The sequence below is a fragment of the Phoenix dactylifera genome, chromosome 7, assembly GCF_009389715.1.
Source record: "Phoenix dactylifera cultivar Barhee BC4 chromosome 7, palm_55x_up_171113_PBpolish2nd_filt_p, whole genome shotgun sequence".
Classification (NCBI taxonomy): Eukaryota; Viridiplantae; Streptophyta; class Magnoliopsida; order Arecales; family Arecaceae; genus Phoenix; species Phoenix dactylifera.
This window is the reverse complement of record NC_052398.1, coordinates 1,087,459-1,108,208: the sequence shown is the minus strand read 5'-3', so window position 1 is coordinate 1,108,208 and position 20,750 is coordinate 1,087,459. Positions and strand designations below refer to the sequence as shown.

General features: G+C 38.0%; 2 protein-coding genes across 4 annotated transcripts; both read right to left on the bottom strand.

Moving 5' to 3' along the window:
• Positions 1-810: 810 nt before the first annotated feature.
• On the bottom strand, positions 811-9,750 carry LOC103715545 (oligouridylate-binding protein 1-like). Of its 3 annotated transcripts, none has more exons than XM_026807864.2 (13): positions 9,088-9,750; positions 7,283-7,344; positions 6,860-6,962; positions 3,439-3,515; positions 3,286-3,347; positions 3,084-3,171; positions 2,802-2,877; positions 2,370-2,400; positions 2,135-2,257; positions 1,836-1,921; positions 1,479-1,652; positions 1,038-1,375; positions 811-991 (listed from the first exon to the last, which is right to left on the bottom strand). In XM_026807864.2, the coding sequence occupies exons 1-12, from the start codon at positions 9,187-9,189 to the stop codon at positions 1,085-1,087; spliced, it is 1,275 nt and encodes a 424-aa protein (XP_026663665.2). In that variant the 5' UTR covers positions 9,190-9,750; the 3' UTR covers positions 811-991; positions 1,038-1,084. The 3 variants fall into 3 exon arrangements, with proteins under 3 accessions (XP_026663665.2, XP_026663666.2, XP_008801437.2); XM_026807865.2 differs by adding an exon at positions 8,073-8,125 and having other exon boundaries at positions 882-1,375; positions 9,088-9,218; XM_008803215.4 differs by having other exon boundaries at positions 882-1,375.
• Positions 9,751-10,876: 1,126 nt separating this feature from the next.
• On the bottom strand, positions 10,877-20,468 carry LOC103715544 (biotin carboxylase 2, chloroplastic). The gene is made up of 16 exons (XM_008803213.4): positions 20,059-20,468; positions 19,019-19,353; positions 18,655-18,796; positions 17,368-17,466; positions 17,178-17,234; positions 16,009-16,080; positions 15,766-15,855; positions 14,894-14,953; positions 13,538-13,723; positions 13,355-13,447; positions 13,191-13,272; positions 12,712-12,818; positions 12,421-12,496; positions 11,698-11,744; positions 11,508-11,570; positions 10,877-11,263 (listed from the first exon to the last, which is right to left on the bottom strand). Exons 1-16 carry the CDS (start codon positions 20,098-20,100, stop codon positions 11,207-11,209), a joined length of 1,608 nt encoding a protein of 535 aa, XP_008801435.1. The 5' UTR covers positions 20,101-20,468; the 3' UTR covers positions 10,877-11,206.
• Positions 20,469-20,750: the final 282 nt, after the last annotated feature.

The window sequence follows — 20,750 nt, the reverse complement described above, 5'->3', positions numbered from 1 at the left end:
TTCCTTCATTGATCATTGCATAAGTATCTGGCATCATCCCTGGCCGTCCTCTATTTCTATTTAGATTACAGCAGGGTTGGCGGGTCGAGATAACAAATAAATGCTGTCATTCTTCATGCAACCAATTGAAGTGTTGGAATCTAATATCAGCCACCGCAGTTTTTGCTTCTAATGTTGGCACACCAACCGACGACAGCCAATGGAAGCCTGCACTGGAGCTAAAAGGCATGCATGTAGTGCTTACCCGAAATCCCAGTGCTCATATGCAATCCTACTTTAGGTTTTCGTTCATGCCTGTTGTCTCTTCAACTCCCTGGTGAAGTTCCGGGCATGGCTAAAGTGTTGCATAAAGAGAGAAGCATGCACCTACCCGGTGCTCATCTGAAATCCTAATTAGCCTTTCCGGTGTGCCTGTTGCCTCTTCAGCAGCATGGTGAAATACAGGGCACGGCTAAATATAGATCATAAAGAGAGAGAATCATGCAAACTGCTTGGTTATCAAACAGCTATATGGATAGGCACCCCACCTGCGCAGGTAACTGCATTTTCTTCGTTTTGAGGCAGCTCATGGCTGCCATCCAACGTAAGATCATACAATATGATCTGTATGTGTTATGTTCGTAATCGAAGGATCATAACTGAATGCCGCAGAAATTAGAAACAGCATCCTGCTGGCTGCTCTATCAACTCGGGACGGGTAGTTTTCCAGCGCGCAGAACCTTTTAAAACCACCAGTGGGCCGCATTTGGCCTCATTACCACATGAGCATATGATATATGAGTGGAAGACGATGATGATATCCTCCTCCGGTTAGAAGGCTAATACGATGCCCTATTATTTCATGATATCATGCATAAATTGAAAACAAAATACCATCATCATACACAGAGAGACACAGAGAAGCTAAGATCTTGAAATGAACGATGAGGGGCTGAATATCAATAGCAGACAACAAAAGCAAACAATGCAGGGATGTTCGAGTCAGGCATTCCTAAGAGCAAATTGATGTGAAATACGGAGGGGGAGAAAAAGGCTCCATCAGGAAGCAGTCCACATCATGCAGAACTGCCCCCACTGCATGGGTCTAGTTGTAATACATTAGCTGTCGAGCAGATGAGTGACTGGGATAGCCATCATACATTGCCTGGGAACCTCCAGACAAGAGCCCTCCAGATACCTGTGCAGCAAGGCCATGCTGGCCAGCCAATGGCCCAGCAGCAGCAGCAGCAGCAGCCTGAGCCTGGTAAGCCAGCAGCTCTGCAGCTGTATAGCCTTGGTGGAGACCTGGCGTTTGTAACATTTGGAAAGGAGGAACCGGGGGTGGTAGAGGGTTGGAGGTTGTCCCCGGGGGGGTTGGCTTAGTACCCCATGAGCACTGCAGAAGATATTTCAAGATCGAAATGTTAAAGAGAAAAAAATATATCATGAGGGGAGTCTATTGATGAGAAACAAGCCTGCAATCTTGCACCCGAGCTTACTTTCACTGATTTCCCACATAGGATCCTTCCATTGGCCATTCGAATGGCTAAAGCAGCTTGTTCATGGGTTTGATATCTCACAAATCCAAATCCTTTCTCTCTCTGTATGCGCACTTCTTCAATAACACCGGCCCCTAGAAAGTGAAATTGGTGATGGAGCTCAGCTTGTGTCACCTGATACAGCCAACAAAAGATGCACTTGCAAGTGTCCAAAATAAAACATAATTTGAAAGAAAACAAGGGCTACCGGCTGGCAGGATATCTGTTTTTTAAAATGTAGGCAGATATAAAAGACAATAAAGATGGGGGAAGCATCCTTGCAGTATAGCCTATAACAGTAAATGATATGTACTTTACCTCATGAGCCAGGTAGCCAACATATACAGTTGTGTAGGCAGGATTATTTTCAGGAGGCTCATCATTTGCATTCTCCTGGCCTCCATCTGCCAGAATAAAACAAGTTTAGAAAATCACATCTACCTTTTTCTACTTTCATACCCATTCTAGTAAGAAAAAATTGGCGCATTTAGATTCTGCCCAACAATTGCAATTGGATCACGAGCAAGGAATCATGACAATGGAATTTGGTTTTTTCCAATCAAGGACCTATTTAGTCCAGCTGTCTGATCTTGCATAGAAGGATGTGGACATCTAACCTGCATTACCAGAATTTCCATTTGTCAATACAACAGCATTCTGATTATCATTGTTCTGTTTGTCCTCCCCAGCACTCTTGGTTGCCCAATTGCACCGTATTTGTCTGCTTCCAAGCCATTTACCTGGCAATCAGGAGATGATGTTAATCCACATTCATCCAAACAAAGAAACACTGATGCCAGATCCACCACATATAATCAAATAAATATTCACTATCCATTGCTCGATCTTTACCAGTCATGTCATTTATAGCATTCTGAGCATCCTGCAGAAAAGTATATAACTATGTTTTAGTAAACATATTGCGGGATCACTTCAGGAAATCTTTTGAGATTTCCTTTTTTTAATAAAGAAATCAGTAAAGATGAGGTAATCCCGCTAATCTAATAAATTAAATATGTGCACACACCAAGGACTGCCATTTACGTGGTAACCTTCACATTAACACCTGGACCACTATAATGGCCACTATCACCAGCAACAATGACAAGCACAAAAGAAAATTGTTCAGTTCTTGAACCAACCACCCAACTGAAGTCAGACAGAAGGCAACATATCAAGATTAAACTGAATTGACTATAATCTTGAGGAATCCAGAGACAAATTGCATCATGAACCACTCTGGTATGCATTGCCCAATTAATCATATTTTTGAGCTGCACATACCTGCTGATTGCGGAAAGAAATAAATCCGAATCCTCTAGAGCGCCCTGTTTTGTTATCCCACATGACACGCGCATCACTGTCAGTCACACAAACGAACGTTCAATTGGATATGGTTGAAAATGTGACATAACATGATGTATTTATTCATCATGCTGCTTCATGAAAATTTAAACACAAGGAACTAGCAACACTCAAAAAAATTACAACGTGGCTATTATCTTTTAATATGGAGTTCTATACTTTCAATCCGGAGATTAGTATCCAAAAATGCAAGGGACTTACGAACAACTGGGATATACTGAGAAACAGGCATAAAGAGTTGCATCAGTTACTTCAGGACTCAAATCCCCAACAAAAATATGGAAGTGTCCTTGTCAGCAAAAGAAAGTTATGTTAGAACAGATTACATGCTTAACATGCTTTAGAGAATGAGCTAGCCAACCCAAAATTGGCAGGAGTTAATCCAGGAGAAGAAGAAACATACCAGATGTATCTTCCCTCTGGCCACCAGCATATGCCCAATTCACCTTAATTGCCTGACCATATCTGCAAAACTTGGATCACAAAGTGGGTAAGAACAAAATATGAAAGAAAAACAATAACTATGGTGCATATTGATGATCTCGACGTTTCTTACATCTGGCGCCCATTCAATGACACAATTGCAAGAGCTGCTGACCTCCGATCATGATAATCAACAAATCCAAAAGATGACTGAAACAGAGACATAGTAATATATCAGTGACATCCATCCATAAAACATATCAATCAATAAATTTTGCAATCAGTTCATATTATCATCTGAACAATCAATCAACTGTAACTATTACTAAACTAGTAAAATGCCAGCCGAAGTTAACCAGAGTGCTCCAAGAGTTCTTCTCCGTGTGCAGAAATTAATAGGAAACTGATGGTGAGTTGGATCACTGATTTGCCATGAACAATGCTATCTAGATTAACTGATATCTTTATATAATTCCCATGCCATAAAACCCATACAGGGTACCATACCAACAAAACAACTTATTAAGAAATGAAAGAGACTGGTAAGAAAGCAATTGATTAGAGACAGTGCATGAGACATTGCAAGGATGACAGCAACGGCAAGGATGACATCAATATTCTCATTTTGATGTATAATTTCAACCTTATTTGTGACCCGTCATCATTCTTAGCCCTGAAACTGATATAACCCAAATCGGAATCAAGGAATATGCAATTTTGAGATGTTCAAGATGTTCAGGAGCACCCAAGGCAATATTTTGTATAAATTATTTCACAAGTATTACATATTCACTCATCTAGTGGTCATCTTTCTAATATGCAAATTTTGATGGTTGTGATTTATAAAAACGGACAGCATATATAGCATGGCAGAAGATTCTGGATGAAGAGTCAAATAAAATTGAGTTTATTTTATTTCACAATCGCAGGTACTAAGCAATGGACAAAAAATACAACGACCCAACTCGGAGAATTTTGTCATCTAAGTGGAAGGATATTGGTTTAAGTTCTAGGAATGACATTTTGTTCAGAGAATTTTTCATCAGATATTTGGATCCAAAGTCATTTTTTTAAAAATACGAATTCGGATCCAGATCTGGCAAGATTTATAAGTATATATCTGCATTCAGATCCAGATCCAGTCAAATATTAAAATTTCTATCAGAATCCAATCCAAATCAGATACAGGAATGGATGCCGTCGCATTTTATTCGACCCATTTTCAGCCCCATCTTAAACATAAGACATGTATTAAGCCATGCAACAAATGATATTATTTACATTAACTACATCATCTTAAATGAAAGTCATTATAGATTTTAGCATAACTTCTATGCACGTGAAAGAAAAAAAGGCTCATTTCCTTTATGTTAGAAATAAAAAGATGGACTAATGCATTTCATAAATAAAAAAAGATTGGTATAATCATGTCTTAGAAAATGAAAGCAAATTTAAATTTTTGTCATCTTGTTACCAAGCTTTTGCATGAAATCATGGAATTATTATTAGTAAAAATCAGCATGGTTGTAGCAATGGTAAATCATCAATAAAGGTATATTACATCTTATTTAGACTTGCATATGCTTGAATCCATAATGTTTCAAAACAAAGTTTGCGTCAAGTGACCAGATCCATAAATGCACATATTTGACTTCACAAAAAACAAGTAGGCCATGCCCCTCAGTCTAAAATGACAATGGCAATGGAAAAATCTGGTAAAAAAGACCGCAATAACTTGGAAAATGGATACTAAAAATAAAACAGCAAGATGCATGTAGTATCCACAATTCTATAAAACAAGCCTTCTTGTAATGTTAGACTAACATAAAGGGATAAATTGTCAAATTGAAGTTTCGAAGAAATTCTTGCCATCCAACCCTCTGTAACCTAGCCCCGCTCTGCTTTTATGGATTGTCTATCCACACATATGTAATCACTAACAATTTTCACTATGCCTATGAGGCTCTGGGCCCATGGAAGTCCACCCATATCAAACTTATATTTAAGGGCTTCCATGGTTGTTCTAGTCAAGGCTCCAATCTGTAGGAGCGAGAGCTGCCTTAGCGAGATAGATCTCAACAAAAAACTATTGAGTAATGCCAGCAAGTGATTGAGTTCAGTGAAGTTCCTCATATTGATATGGTAATATGGAGAAGAAAATTTGTTTGAAGCATGCACGAAGCCAAAAGCGCCCCTTGTTTCAAAGATAGGAGGATGGGTTATTCAAGTTTAATTTGATGGTCAGAGACGAATGAAAGCTAAGATGTGGTAATTAAGATTTCTCGGGAAATGAGAGATGTCTTCTATGTTACATGTAATATGTGGAAGTATCAATGTAATTTCATAGATCAATCTGAATGCTATACATCAAACGTGAAACTTTTCAGTTGCAATAAGATAGACCAATAAGATAGACTCCAACTTCAGCTTATGTTCAGAATTGATGGCACATTCTTCAATCATATGCAACTATAAAATGCTCATGCTAAAAGAAAAATTGGGCAAAAGTATAAGCTTTAGTCGTTGTTTGAAAAGGCTTATTTAAGGATCACCTTGCCTCGCACCAAGGAGAGAGATTCTCCAAAATGCTTAAAATCACTGACGCAACTTCACAATATGAAAGAAATAACATTAAAGGCCCATTTTTTAGTGGGTAAATATCATGGGAAAGTTGGTCAACTTTTCTATTGACCAACATACCCATATTCTCATACTTCTCTAGGTGAGCAAGTTATTTCCCATGGGTAGCATTTACCCATGGAAAAACAAATGACAAATTTATTATGTTACTGAAAGATAAAAAAATACTTTGATATATAATTTAACTATATAACATCAACCACGTTAACATTCTACATGGCAGTAGGGGTGGCAATTTATGATCCGACCCGTCAACCCGACCCGAGAATGACCTGTTTTAAGCAGGTTTGGGTTTGACATAAACGGATTTGGGTCGTAAATAGATCGAGCCACCTAAATCTGTTTATTAAATGGATTGGGTTCAGATTTAAACCTTTGACCCATTTAACCTATCCATTTAACCTGTTTGAAACTAGCTTAACCTGTTTCTGACCTATTTAACCCGACCTGCTAAACCTATGTAAATTCATTTAAACCATTAAAAACCCATCTAACTCGTTTAACCCATTTAACCTATTTAATAAATGGATTATGTGGATCAGATCGGGTTATCTGTTTAATAAACAGGTCAGATTCAAATTTAAAATTTTGACTTATTTGATAAATAGGTCGGATTTGGGTTGATGAATTTTTGACCTGACCTGACCCGTATCTGACCCGACTCGTATCTTACCCGACCCGACCCGATTTCCAGCCCTACATGGCAGTGGCGCAAAGGCTTTGGAGCAAAGCCCTGGTAAGTCTAAACTTAAGTGATGCTAGACTACCAAGACATAATTTTTGTACTTGATACTACATGGAAGCATATTCATAAATGGTGTTCAAGAAAATTTAAAATCAAGGATACTAATAATAATGGCATTAAACATTTTCTAAAACAATAATAAGGACATGATTGTGGTCCATAAACAAACCTTCTCTTTTCGAATAAGCTTGCATCCTTCAAGTGGACCAATACTTTGGAAAACTTCAGCAAGAAGGCTCTCTGTGACAGCTGGATGGATATTGCCCACATACCTAATTATCACAAAGCCATCAAAATATCAATATCGAAGCTAAAACAATGTAAAACATCAGAGAATAACACATGCCACATCATCCACTATTTCCAGCAACCCAACATTAATGATTTGAGACAACTAATTAGAGAAGGAGAAGACAAATATTCCAAAAACATATAACCAGTTCCAGTCGTGAACTCTTAAAACCGAGTTTTGCACTATTTGTCATGATAATACTCACACAACTTGATGACACCATGTGGCTCAAAAGTGCAAAAAGAAAGAGGAAAATGGTAGGGAATAAGAAGAAAAAGGAAACTACTAAAATGAACTCACACACTGCGGCATGTAGATGGATCAAACCCTGGGGGGAGATTGCCACTTGGAACAGGCTCCATCTGCAAAATATGAAAGTAAAAAAGAAGAAAATAAAAAAAGGGAACCCTAGAGAATCTATAGACCACCCTAGAAAAAAGGGTAGTAAACAAAAAAAAGTTCCTAATAACATCATACACAATATTCTAGTGCCAAATCCACTTCACTAACCTATACCTAATAACAAGAAAATTGAGCAGCCAACAACAATTGCTCGATGTGAAAACAAATGATTCCTGTTACATGTCCACGTATAAACAATCTCATACATTTCTCAGTTACCACTCTATGAGACTTAAACAATAGAAGGTGTTCGACTTGTATTGAAGGCATTTACAAAATGAAAAAAAACAGCAATAATTTGCACTCCAAGTATTGATAAAGCTTGGAAAGCCTCCAAAGTAGCATCAAAAAAAAAAGAGCTAAGCTGCCAAGGGTGTACTCAACAATGTCCATCATAAGCATAAATGAAATGTGTTTACCTAAAATAAATTATCTCAGATGATCATATGAATGAAAATGCATGTATCTTTCTACACATTTCTGCATGTGCAGGCATGTTCAGCAAACAAATCTAATATATATCAATAGTTTAGAGGACCAATAAATAAGGCATCTTTCTATATATTTTACACAATCACCCACCTTAAAACCGAAAATAAAATAGATATTTTGCAAATTATCATTTAACAGAAGGCAGTCAAAATGCCACCATATAAAAATACGGTTAATATTGTCAGAATGTGTGCACCATTCAATAGCAGCTGGTCAGTAAGATGGTATGAATTCAAACACATTCTGCACCTGAAAAAAGAAAAAAGAGGAAAAAAGGAACACATATTTCGATTGGTGTATATTAAATGAAATAATTTTATGAATGGCTGATGCAAAATGAAGAGCATCTAAGGTTGCATTTGGTTGCAAAGAAAACTATGGAAAATGAAAAGGAAAACTAAGTCTTTTCCATGGAAATGGAAAAAATCCCCAAAAACTAATTACAAGCTTTCCAAATTTATTAGTTTTCTAACGAAACAGACAAGCAGAAAACTAGATTTTCCAAGAAAATAAGTTTTTCAAGCAGTTCTCCTTGCATCCAAACATACCCTAAGCCTCAATTTTCCAAGGAACACAAGGAAAAAGAGGCATGACAAAGGTGACGATCATGCAGGAAATCAACAACTAGCATTCTGTGGAATCAGATCAAAGCAGCCATCAACACGATCAAAGTATAGTCAAACAGTGAAATCCATCTAACTGGAAACGAGAACTGCAAAAGTTACTTGTAGGCTCACAGGAGATGCTAGCCAAAGATGAAGAAAACTATGATATGTCAAATGATGATAAAAATAAACTTGCTAGAAAATCAACATCCACAAGCTCAGGCAAAGAGAAACATAATATGTCTTGCGTCCTTGCATTTTTAGCATCAAGAAGGCAGATGGATAAGTTTACATTAAAAGAACTAGATTTATGCAAAATCTTAAGATTCTTGGCATCAAATACAACAAAGTGGCTTACAAGTGACAAAAGTAGTACGTCATGGCCACACAAGAGCACCAGCCAAAACATACAATAAAAGAAATTATATGATAACAACAAAGCGCGCACACGAACAGAGGGATTAAGAAAACAGAAGGCCTGTAATACAAGGATCAGGTGGAGAATTAGATACAAGAACGACAAGCACGATGAAGATCACAAGATTTTAGGAAAACATGCATCGAGAATGTAGAAAAACTGTAAGAGAAGAGGAAAGAGATCTGAACCTGAGACATGGCCGCAGCAAGAACGCCAGAATGGTAAAGATGCTGCTGCTGGAGCATCGCCTGCTGCATTAAGGCCTGCTGCTGGTTTAACCTTGGATTCATCTGTTTCTTGTCGGATCTTGGGGAAAGTCGGACCTGATCAACGGATCTTGCCAAGAAACCCTAGAGATCACGTATCGGACCGGACCGAATAACAAACTAGAAAAACAAACAACTGGGGGAGGATAAAAAAACCAAGAAAGAAGGGACGAAACCCTAGAAATAGCGGATTCCGAGAAGGAATTGAAAAGATCAGTGGGGAATTGAGGGGCGGAGAGAGGTTTCGAATCGGAGAAGGAAGAAAGAAACCCAAAATCAGATAATCGGATGGCAGGCCACGACGATGAGAAGACGAGGAAGCGAGAAGATCGGGGGAGAATTTGAAAGGGTATCAAGAATCAACGGGGCGGAGAGCGGATGCCGAATTTGCTCATAGATGGAAAAAATCGACGACGATCGAGAGCTGAACTCCGTATCAGCAGCAGGGACAAGAGAATCTCCGTCCGCTCTCTCTCTCTTTCCAATAAGCCAAGCGAGTGAGAACAAGAGCCAGGTGGGGAGAGCAAGAGACCCGGCTAACCCATTTATAGGGGGCAGACGGAGGAGGAGGAGGAGGTTGTTAGTTGGAGGAGTTTTTTTTATATTTTTACTTCGAGGAGTTAATTTCATGTTTGGAACGCCTGTACTCGACGCACATGAACCGACTCTGCCTCTTTCTTTTTTTTGATTTTTTATTTTTTTGAGGTCCAGTCATAGTCTAGTCATTCATAAGAAATAAGAACAAGAGGATAGCATGCATGCGAAACTCTATCTTTTTTCCGATAAAGATAAGCTTATCACTGTTAAGCAAAAAAAAAGGAAAAAAGATAGCTTATCACTTAATTACAGGATGTAATAAAATTTAATGAAACACATGGGAAAATCGATCATAAAATCTTGTAAGTTGTAACCAACGTGGGCCAACATAGCCACTCAAAAAATCGATCATCTACGAGATAAACGTACTCAAAAAATCGAGAAGCGAACGGCACCTAAACTGGAACGTCGCCAACAGAAACATTCAAGTCGGGAGAGTTTCCTTTCAATAAGAGATAGATTTGTGCAATTTGACTTTGGAGGTATTTGTGCAAACTTGCATGTATAAAAATATACCCCTATGCATAGCATATAAAGAGATTATCATCCTCTCCAGTCCCTCCAACTTCCTCTATCTCCTCTAACAAATCAAATCTCCGCCATGTACAAGATGATGCATGTATATCCTTAACCAGCATCAAAGTGTTTCGACAGAGGATTTAAGTTACGGGGCATGTCGAAGCGTAAACATCAGTATAAAGCAGATATGAGCATCTAAACAGCACCTTGACTGTGTTTGCCAAGAATTTGCCGAATGCATCTGAAAGACCAAGACAATTCTGTATCTGAGAAGAGAGAGTTGAGCATATGAACTCTGGCAATCCTTCTCATATTCATCACTTACATTCATGGGGTTGAAGTTAATTACCCACCAGCATCATGAAAGGCAGCTATAATGGGCCATTCTCCCGCTTATCTCTGGCAACTAAATGGCATCGATCACCCCTTTTACAAACTACATTCCCTTGCTACTGTCAAGAAGGCCGACACAGCAACCTGAACGAGACTTGGTTAAACAAATGAGCAAAAGTAGACATCATCTCCAACGCTTCCTACAGAAGATTCAGCCATTGAGGAACATAACATTCAGTTCTCAGGTCCTGAATTCCATAACCAGCAAAACTTGAGAAAAACACATTCCATTAATCCGGGAAAGAACAGAGTCTATAAATAACAATAATTGCTTCAATGTGCATATCCATCCCCAGATAATCCTAAATCGTTTCCAAGCAGAAGCTATGCTTCTCACTCAATACAATTTCCAGTCATAAGCTTCACTGCCTAGTGCCTAGACAAACCGACAGAAATTTTTAAGATAATTGGATGAGAGAGAGAGGAATTGGCGTAGGCTATGGTGATTCTCAAGTCAAAATCTTGCACTGGTAAGCAATGAATGTTGTAAGAGACTGACATGCCATGGGGACTGCGGCACATGATATAAAGTTTAGGGACCCACCCCAGCAAGCTCTTTCTCCGATGTTGACAGCACTAGTTTCTGGGACTGCATTGCAAAGAAAATGTTTAGACTCTCTTTAAAATCACCTCAAGATATTGTATACTTTAAAATAATAAAGATTCTCAATGTCTAGTTTGTCCTAATGTTTAATTTTGGAAAACAAAAAGATTTGCAAATAGTTGTTCCAAAACATCCCAATAGCATGTATTTGATTTTCTAAACAAAGGTTTGCCATAAGTGCATGTGAATGGAGACACAATATTGCAGAGGGAAGTAATGAAACACTCACCACAGTTAAATCCTTCTCGTGCTTAGGTATGAAGGCAGTATCTACTTTTCCATTTCTGAAGTCCTACAATTCCATCGGCATGCATTTAAAACAAGTTAGAAATTAGAAGTTCTGGCTTGTGATTGTCTCTGTATTTATCTGGATCTATTAGGCACAAACTCCTGCAGTATGCAACTCAGAATCTTCATACCTCAACATCAAGAATTAGCTTATGGTATTCAATGGTTGTAGGAATTCCTGCAGAAGGATGAAACTGATGATCAGTTATAGAGCACAAAATAAATGCAATTATCATAAAAACGAGAGTGCACTCCCTTACAAATTCTCCATAACTATCATACACTAAAATAGTGAAAGTAAAGGATGGTCGAAGTAGTTAAATGAGGAAGCCCTATAGCTACCGCTGTAACTGTTTGCTACTTTCCTACATTCTGGTAGTAGCGTGGATCTCAAAATCCTCTGGAAGGTATAGCTTTTTTTCTGTAAAGTATTGCATCTACAGATTGTCATATGTTATATAAGGAAAATACTATTATCCTTCCATCGAGAACAAAGCACAATAATGCAGAAACAGTGAGATATGAATTGGGGGAAAATGAGAGCAAAGCTAGTTTATAAACACAAAGACCTACTAAAACACAGCCATTAAATTTGAAGTAAAAGATAGGCCGGGAGAGGCAAGAGAGGGACTTTATAACAAGTTACAAAGCCCAAAGAAACTACTTGCATCTTCAACAGATTACAAGTAGCTCAAAATCATTTAATGGAGCTAATATGCTCGCAGAATTCTGGTGCATCCACTAGGTAGGGTTCCTTATATGTGATAACATATTGCGTAAAGTATTCATCAAGAACTACTCAAGCTAATGTTAAATATCCTTTAGTTCACTAAGCTCTTTACAAGCCTGCTAACCTGTTATTATGGTGTCATCGAGAGCTCTTTTCATCCGCTCTATTGCTTTCTCCCTGGTTGGTGCCCACACAATAAGCTAAATGACATAGCACAATTGTTAGAACAATACAAGTGATTTTGAGCAAAAAAATTCCAGCAAAAATAATAGCTGCTGAAGGTAGGAGCAGATTAACTTTGTTTGCAGCATTATGCTGAAGTCTTTGCAAGAGAATCTTTCATTAGTATGGAAATGAATATTAAGATGTTTTTGTTGTGTAAAATATAAATGGCAAGCAAGAAATATATGAGTACCTTTCCTAGCAAGGAGTCATAGCTTGGAGGAACCACATAGCCTGGATAAACATGACTATCCATTCTCACAAATGGACCTCCAGATGGCAAGTATGATGTGATCTTTCCTAAAATTTCAATAGTTATAAAAGTGTTAAACATATAGATAAGTCATGACGATAAATTTATCAGAAGTTAGAGACTTGTTCATGTAATAATGAAAGTACACTTGTCGGCAAACATTAAAAATGGGGTAACAAGATAAGGAATCAGCATAACAAGAGCATTAGAAGGAAAATTCTTTTTACAAATCAAATGACATCACCGCAATCTGTTATCCAATTGAAACTTCAAAGGCAAAATGCAGGCATAACTAACATACTCACAAGGGTACAGTATGAAAGTTAAACTGAAATATCATCTTAAAACTCATGCCAACTTCAACCTGTGTCTAATAACTAAGTTTCCCCTGCCATTGTTATTGAGAGAGAGAGAGAGACCTGGCCCTGGGCGAAATCCTTTGAAGGCATCCTCTGCATTAATACGGCACTCAATTGAATGTCCCCTCAGAACAATGTCTTCCTGCAGGTGGCGAATATTATCAGGTATAATGAACCCAAGCCGTAATCAATTATCATAATGAACTTTGAAAAACAAGGATTACCTGTTTGTACGTCAGTCTCTCTCCAAGAGCAACTCGAAGTTGTTCTTCAATCAAATCAGTTGAAGAAATCATTTCAGTAACTGGGTGCTCTACCTGGTTTTTATCATGGAAAAAGGAAAAGCTTTATATGCGAAACATGAAGCAACTTCACAAGAAACGAGCATGAATCATTGGGATCCATACCTGGATCCTCGTGTTCATTTCCATGAAGTAGAAGGAACCTCTTTCATCCAAGAGAAATTCTACAGTTCCAACACCAATGTAACCTATAGATGCAGCAGCTGCTACAGCTGCATCCCCCATAGCTTTGCGTAGTTCAGGGGTCAATGCAGGTGATGGAGCTTCTTCTAGGAGCTTCTGATTCCTTCTCTGTCATACACATCACAAGTCAACTAATTAATATAACAATAAAATTTTATATGTCGTGAGCTGGGTATGGTGTTCATGAACGGTAAACATCTTTATAAATGAAAATCATTACAGAATACTATAAAAACTTATCCGTGATAACATAAAAAGAGATTTCTTGCACTGATATTTTTCATATCTATGTAGGCAAAAATGTTAAATAAGTGAATTACTTCTATAAGGTGAGACTACTGATTTTAAAGTTGATCCAATTAACAGCTTGTAGTTACTCAAGATAAAGAGAGGCAAGTTCCTGTTGTCAGGTAGATTATTGCACAATATTTGTCATGTTCTAGTCTTTCCCTATCTATGCTTCTGCAAAGTAATGTCAAAAATTGGAGCTTGGATACTTACAGCATTGTCACATAGCTTGGGCGACAGATTACCATGTAATTGTCTGTCAGAATATTTGTGCTTGTAGTGCAACATTATGCATGCATTGAAGCTTCTAAAGTAGGAGGCAGTTCTTGTATCAGAAACAAAAGGGAACAGTAGGAGCCAACTGGCACTAGGACTGATTTCCAATATGGTTCATAATAGGCATGGAAAGAGCAACTGAATTAATAAAGTCTCAGTGATTTCCTCCATCTTTTTGGACCTTTCTTTGTTTTCGGCAATTTACATTCTTCTTTGAGCCAACCCGGATCAAGTCGATATTACCATTTACCCAAATATCTAGAAAGTGCAGGGTCATACGTGCAAAAATTGGATGACAACACCCCTCTTTGATGCAAAGATTCATGTTTGATGTCTGACTTCTTGCAAGAAGAGAAAAGGTTGGAGAAAAGACTGTCTCAATCAGTGTCAATGATATGGATATCCATCACAATCAGATCTTCACTTTTTAGACTTCAATGCAATGAAAATATCAATATGTTATTGCAGTCAAATGAAAAATGAAGAAGAGAGATGAATTTTACAGTTCTCAGAAATTGTTAATTGAAGGTTCAGCTTATCTATTCAACTTAAAAAGTATATAAAGTCAGAGATCAGGTGTTTTTTCTCGATTATTGTATCTGTTCATTCTACCTGCCAAATTAGTTGATTCAGTCATGAGTCAAGCTGCAGGAGTTTTTTCAAGACTTGCTCCATTTAATGATAGGAGGCAAATAATGATCATGGATGAAGTACCTGAATACTGCAATCACGCTCCCCAAAATGAACAACATTTCCGTACTTGTCTGCAAGAATCTGTGAAGCAAAACATGGGAGCTTTACAGTCACACAATTTTTAGAGTTATTCATTGTGCAATTCTCATATTTTTCATCATATAATCATGCAAAGAATTTGTTAGTGATTGATTACATAAATCTAATATTCTTTGCCAAAAAATTTCAGCGCTATTAAAAGGAAAGGGATAAAATGTATATTTTTGAGCTTTTGATGATACACTGGTACAAAAAGACAGATATGCAAGCATGCATACATGCATACACACACAAAAAACACATGATTAATTCTTTTTTCTTGCAAATAGTTATTCCATAATGGGCTTTATTTAGTCGTAACAGTTACTTGCTGATGATTTATTGTTTCCCTCATCAAATTTACAATTTCACATGTTTTAACAAATTGCAGAATTTAGCTTTAGACAGATTAATCCTGCATCTTGACCATGAGAGAATATTTTGCATTGGTTCTAAACGTATCTTAAACATCCAATAATAGCGATATCAGCCATACCAGATCTGTAAGAGTAAATCAGCAATTTTTTAACAAGAAGTTTTTCTATTAAAAAGCCACAATCAGTCATGGATGATTAAACAATTTACTCCCATACCAAAAGCTTCCAAATAATCTTTAACTGTACATTCCGGTTTGATATAGAAAATCAATTCGGCAATTTTGGAGTTACTATTCTAATCAAGACAAGATGTATTTTCTGATATTGTCAACCACGTTCATTTTAAGTTCAATTACTTCAAAAACTTAGAATCACATATCCAAATGCAATTTCTCCAAATTTTTAAGATGTACAAGATAGATAAAATATGCATTTTACCTGGAACTCAATGTGCCTTGGATTCTGGATGTATTTCTCCAGGTAAACCCCATCATTTCCAAAAGCCGCAGCTGCCTCACTCTTAGCTTGCTGCATGTATTTATTGATTTTAGTTTAAAACAAAAACTACAATAAGGTCCATGTTTCAAAGTTTCCCAACTGTCTGAACAAGAAAAAAATGGCAAAGCCATTGTGTGTGTGCAACCAATCTCAAATTCTCAATGAATTAGGCATATGATCTACCTGGAGCAACTTTACAAACTCTTCAGGTTCATGAGCTAGACGCATTCCACGCCCTCCACCACCAGCAGTTGCCTACAAAGTAGTAGAAAGGGAACTCATGACATGATGAAACCATTCTAAAGAGCAATTTATGCTAAGATAGTGAAAAGGTTTTGGTTTCTATCTCCACCCAGTTGGTTTCTGGACACACAGAAGTGTTCTACAAACTTAAATCCAGACCACAGAATGCAGTCTGTAAAGAAATCCTTGCATAGCTCCACAAGAATCCCAGAGGCTAGCTCACAGGGAGTTGACAGGAACCTAATACAGTGTGAAAAATACAGCTGCAACATCATTGACATAAAGGTGGGATAATGTCTTCTAAAAATTTAAACCATACTCTGGAAGAATTAAACCAATAGCGGACATGAGCGTGTTTGATCCAAGGTGATCAATAGCAGTATCAGACCCTACACTAGTAGCTTACCCTATGGGTTGGTCAGGATGGTATCCCCACACACACTGCTGGAGACGAGAGCAGTTGTACCATATGTCCATACAGTATCATATTGAGGCCCCATCAAAGTTCGTTGTCTCGATACCGGGCTCCATACTAGTACCATCCTGTTATAAAGTTGATATGCGGTATAACACAACAAGATTTGGTGTACCAAGTATCGGTACAGTATGGTACCACGTACCAGTTCAGTATTGGTACGGTACCATACCGATCGGAATGACAAACCTCGGGGCCCGTAAAGTACGGGTACGTTATTGTATTCGCACAGAAAACATTTGTTTGATCAACATCAAGACAAGCAAAATGCTGGTGGGGAAAAAAAAAATTATGCTTTGCAAACACCAAAGACTTAACTCTAAGGTTGAGTAACATCATCACAAGTGCTAAAACATGTAATGAAAGTAAGATTTTGTAATAGGCCACACAAATTGGACTTCTAGTTTTGGAATCAATTTCTCCTAATATTTTTGAGAGAAGAATAAAATGACAAATAACGATGTGTCTTCTTATCAGAACCAAAGCTCTTCCTGTGCTATTATAAGAATGTTCAATTGCCCCTCATGTTATTGCTTTCTATAGCAAGTGGTGGTTCAGTACGTTGTTAAATTATGAACGATCGTATGAACCAAATACTATTGTTGTTAAAACAAAACTAAGGAAAACAAGATACCTTGATCATCACGGGGAAACCAATGTCATGTGCAAGCTTGACAGCCTCCTCGGTGGACTGCAACATTCAGCAGTGTTAGCAATCAGAATGCAAATCAGAAATAATTATAATGACAGATCCAGGTTCTGACAATGAAGCGGTCCAGGAAATTTAACAGCAAACCAAGATACACATAAAATTGTTTGTGTACCTGTAACAGTCCATCACTTCCAGGTACGGTTGGGACGCCTGCTTTCTTCATAGTTTCTCTGGCTGTAGATTTATCGCCCATGACTCGAATGCTGTCAGGCTGGAGAAGGATAGTCAAACAACCAAATCTCATATTCATTAGGAAAGTAAAAAGAGGTTTTTAATTTTTTAACAGCCAAAAAGTAAGATTATAAGGCTAACAGAGAAAATAATCTTAAGGAATAGCTTTATACACCTTGAAGCCAAGGAAACCATTTTTTCCATCAACACAATGAAAAGAAGAAGAAGAAGAATGAGGAAACACTAGCATTTTATCATCTACTGCACTTTCAAGAGCGATAAGTTTTTTAATTTAGAATCTGTTGTAAAATTAAGATATATGATTACAGGGTTCATCTGAATGTCTCATAGAATCTACATAGGTTGCATGCTAAAATTTGGCAGTTGAACTTGTGGGCAAGGTGCCACATTTGATTAGATAAGAGGACAGATATTTAAGCATTACAATACCATGCATGAGACCACCATCAGATCTGTACCATACATGGCACACCAACATATTTCAGCATTCTTGTGACATGATGAACAATCATATTCCTCCATTTTGCATGTTTTAAAAGGTCTTTTCCTCCTTTACAATTAATGAAGATGAGCCTTGGCGCAATGGTAAGGTTGCTCTATTGTGATCTAAAGCCTATTGTTTTGAAACATGGAAACAGCCTCTTCACGCAAGGGGTAAGGCTGCGTATATCTAACCCATCCAAATCCTACAATGGTGGGAGCCTCGTACACCAGGCTGCCCTTTTTAGTTGTATGTAAAAGAAAACAATAATTCTAGGGAGATTTCTCCCACGCTCTCTTGAACTACCAAAGAAATTCTAGAGTGGCATGAGTGTAACGTCTTGCGCAAACACTAAAGCATGGTCACTCATCACATAAACTGAAACAGCGGATTCAAGAAAGAAGCAATGCCAAAGGCAACCTCCCTTATCACGTAACTTACTTCCAAGAGATACCATGTCTACCTTACCACTATGAGATTTCCACTATTTGCAATTAGTGCTCTCAAATATGAGATAAAATTGGAACAAATTTGTCCAATATCAGAATAATATTTGACAATCTAAAAACTCTAGAACCGGGGCTTGCCCTAGTGGTCACACCCTTTTTCTTAGCAACCAAGGATTCTGGGAAACAAGAAAATGTATGAAAATTGGCAGTCTACTTTATTTGTCCTTATAAAGAACATAATTTCATACACTATCTGTTTGTGAAAAAGACAACTTACATTGGGCCCAATAAAGTTGATTCCATGCTCTTTGCATATATCAACAAAGCCAGCATTCTCAGCCAGGAAACCATATCCAGGATGCAACATAGTGCACCCCCGGCTAACAGCAGCAGATAAAACATTTGGAATAAATAAATACCTGTTAAACAGAAAGGAAGATATGAAATTATCAAAGATGAATTACTTTTCAACACATAACATGTGACAGCAAAAGACTTAATAAAGAAAACATTTAAACCATCAACATGTAATAGAATAAAAAAAAAATGTTTGGACACAAGAATAGAAAGATTTTGTATTTGGTTTACAGTTAAGAACACTAGCTACTTGGCCAATGCTGAAAAAGAAAGGCATCACTTACGATTGACTGCTTGGTGCTTCACCGATGCACACTGCCTCATCTGCAAGTCGCACATGAAGAGCATCCTGATCTATTGTAGAGTGCACAGCAACACAGGGAATCCCCATCTCATGTGCGGTTCGAATCACTCGGACCGCAATTTCCCCTCTATTTGCCACAAGAATCTTCTCATCATGGCAAGTTGCATTCAGCGCTCCTCCATTTTTTTTTGATTTCCAGATCGTGCAAGCAGCTCTTTGCCTTGGAAAGCTTATCTTGCGAAAGTTTGGATCAATTCCCACCATAAAGCTGCATTGAGAGCTCCTAATTCCTCTGGCAGGTCTGATGAATAACCCCTTTTGGCACAAACATCGTAAATTTAGATTAATGATAATTAAGCCAAATGCATAGTAGAGTAAATTCGTGACTCTTTAGGGAAAGTGCCAAAACATGAAACTAAAGATGAAAGGCAAAACAAATAGAGGGTTTGACATCTAAAACAAAGCAGCAGATCGTGTCAGCCATGAGCAGTTCAAAAAAAAAAACATTTCAATTAATCAATACTTCTAATCAGCATTGTATATCGCCTCCTGGTCTTTGAGGAAAGCCAAATGCTTAAACGAGACGAGCTCAACGCAGTTCAAAACTATGTAAGCATCATACATGACGCAAGAAAAAGCTTTCGAGGATCCTAAATCAGCAAGAAAGATTTAGATTGAACAAAAGGAGATGACTGTTTTTGGATCGAAGCACCAAATCAAGCAAAAACGAAGCATAAACCAACAAAAGTAGCACAATACTGGCCCGGAAATGGTTATGCGAAACGCCAAACGAATCAGGGAAAAAATAATACTAATGATGTAAAGAGGAAAAATCACGAGCTTGACGAGGCTTCCTCTACTGCCGCAAACACTGCCCCGAGACTCTTCTCTATAGAAAAGTTCTTTCGATTAGGAGACCAGATTCTCATTGAAATAACCACAACGACACCAGATAGGTCCCAAATCCAGAACTAAAGTCCGCCCAAATCAAAGGAATCTAAGCAACGGGTAGCGACTTACAGGAGGCGAGCAGCCCGACTTGCAAGCGATCATCGAGTCCATACTGGGACCAAATCCCGAGACAGAACGGGAAAAAAATACTAGTGATCTCAGTTCGAGCAGAGAAAGAAGGCTCTCCGGCAATCAAATCCGCGAAATGGTCGGAAAGAGATCGCCGGATCTGAAGAGAAGAGCACCTGTAGGGGATGAGAGCTATCGAAGGATTGGAAGGAAGGGAGGAGAAGAAATGGGTTCCGAAGGGAGGGGGAGGAAAGAATTAAATCGGGAGGAGAGCAGGAGGTGAGGATCGATGACATCGAGAGGGAGTAGGGGCTGGAGCGTTGGAAGCTCCGCCGTTTTTCGGATTTTCTCGAGGGTTCGTCGGGCTCCGTTGTGCGGCTGATGATGGACGGGTTTGATCCGATGAGCGTCAGCTAGTCCAAGTGTCCAACTCGCTTCCCGCTGCTTGAGTTTTGACCAGGGGTGGTACTTAATAGTCCGATCCGTAAATCCGTTTCACAAAATTTGGTATAAGTAGATTTGGATGATAAACGACTCAATTCATCTGGTTCTGATTGTTAAATAATTTAAATTTAAATTTTATCTCATTTAATTTATTTTGATCTATTTAATAATTAAATGGAATCATAATTTAATTTATTTAACTTATTTAAAATTTAATTAATCTATTTAAAATTTACTTAACATATTTT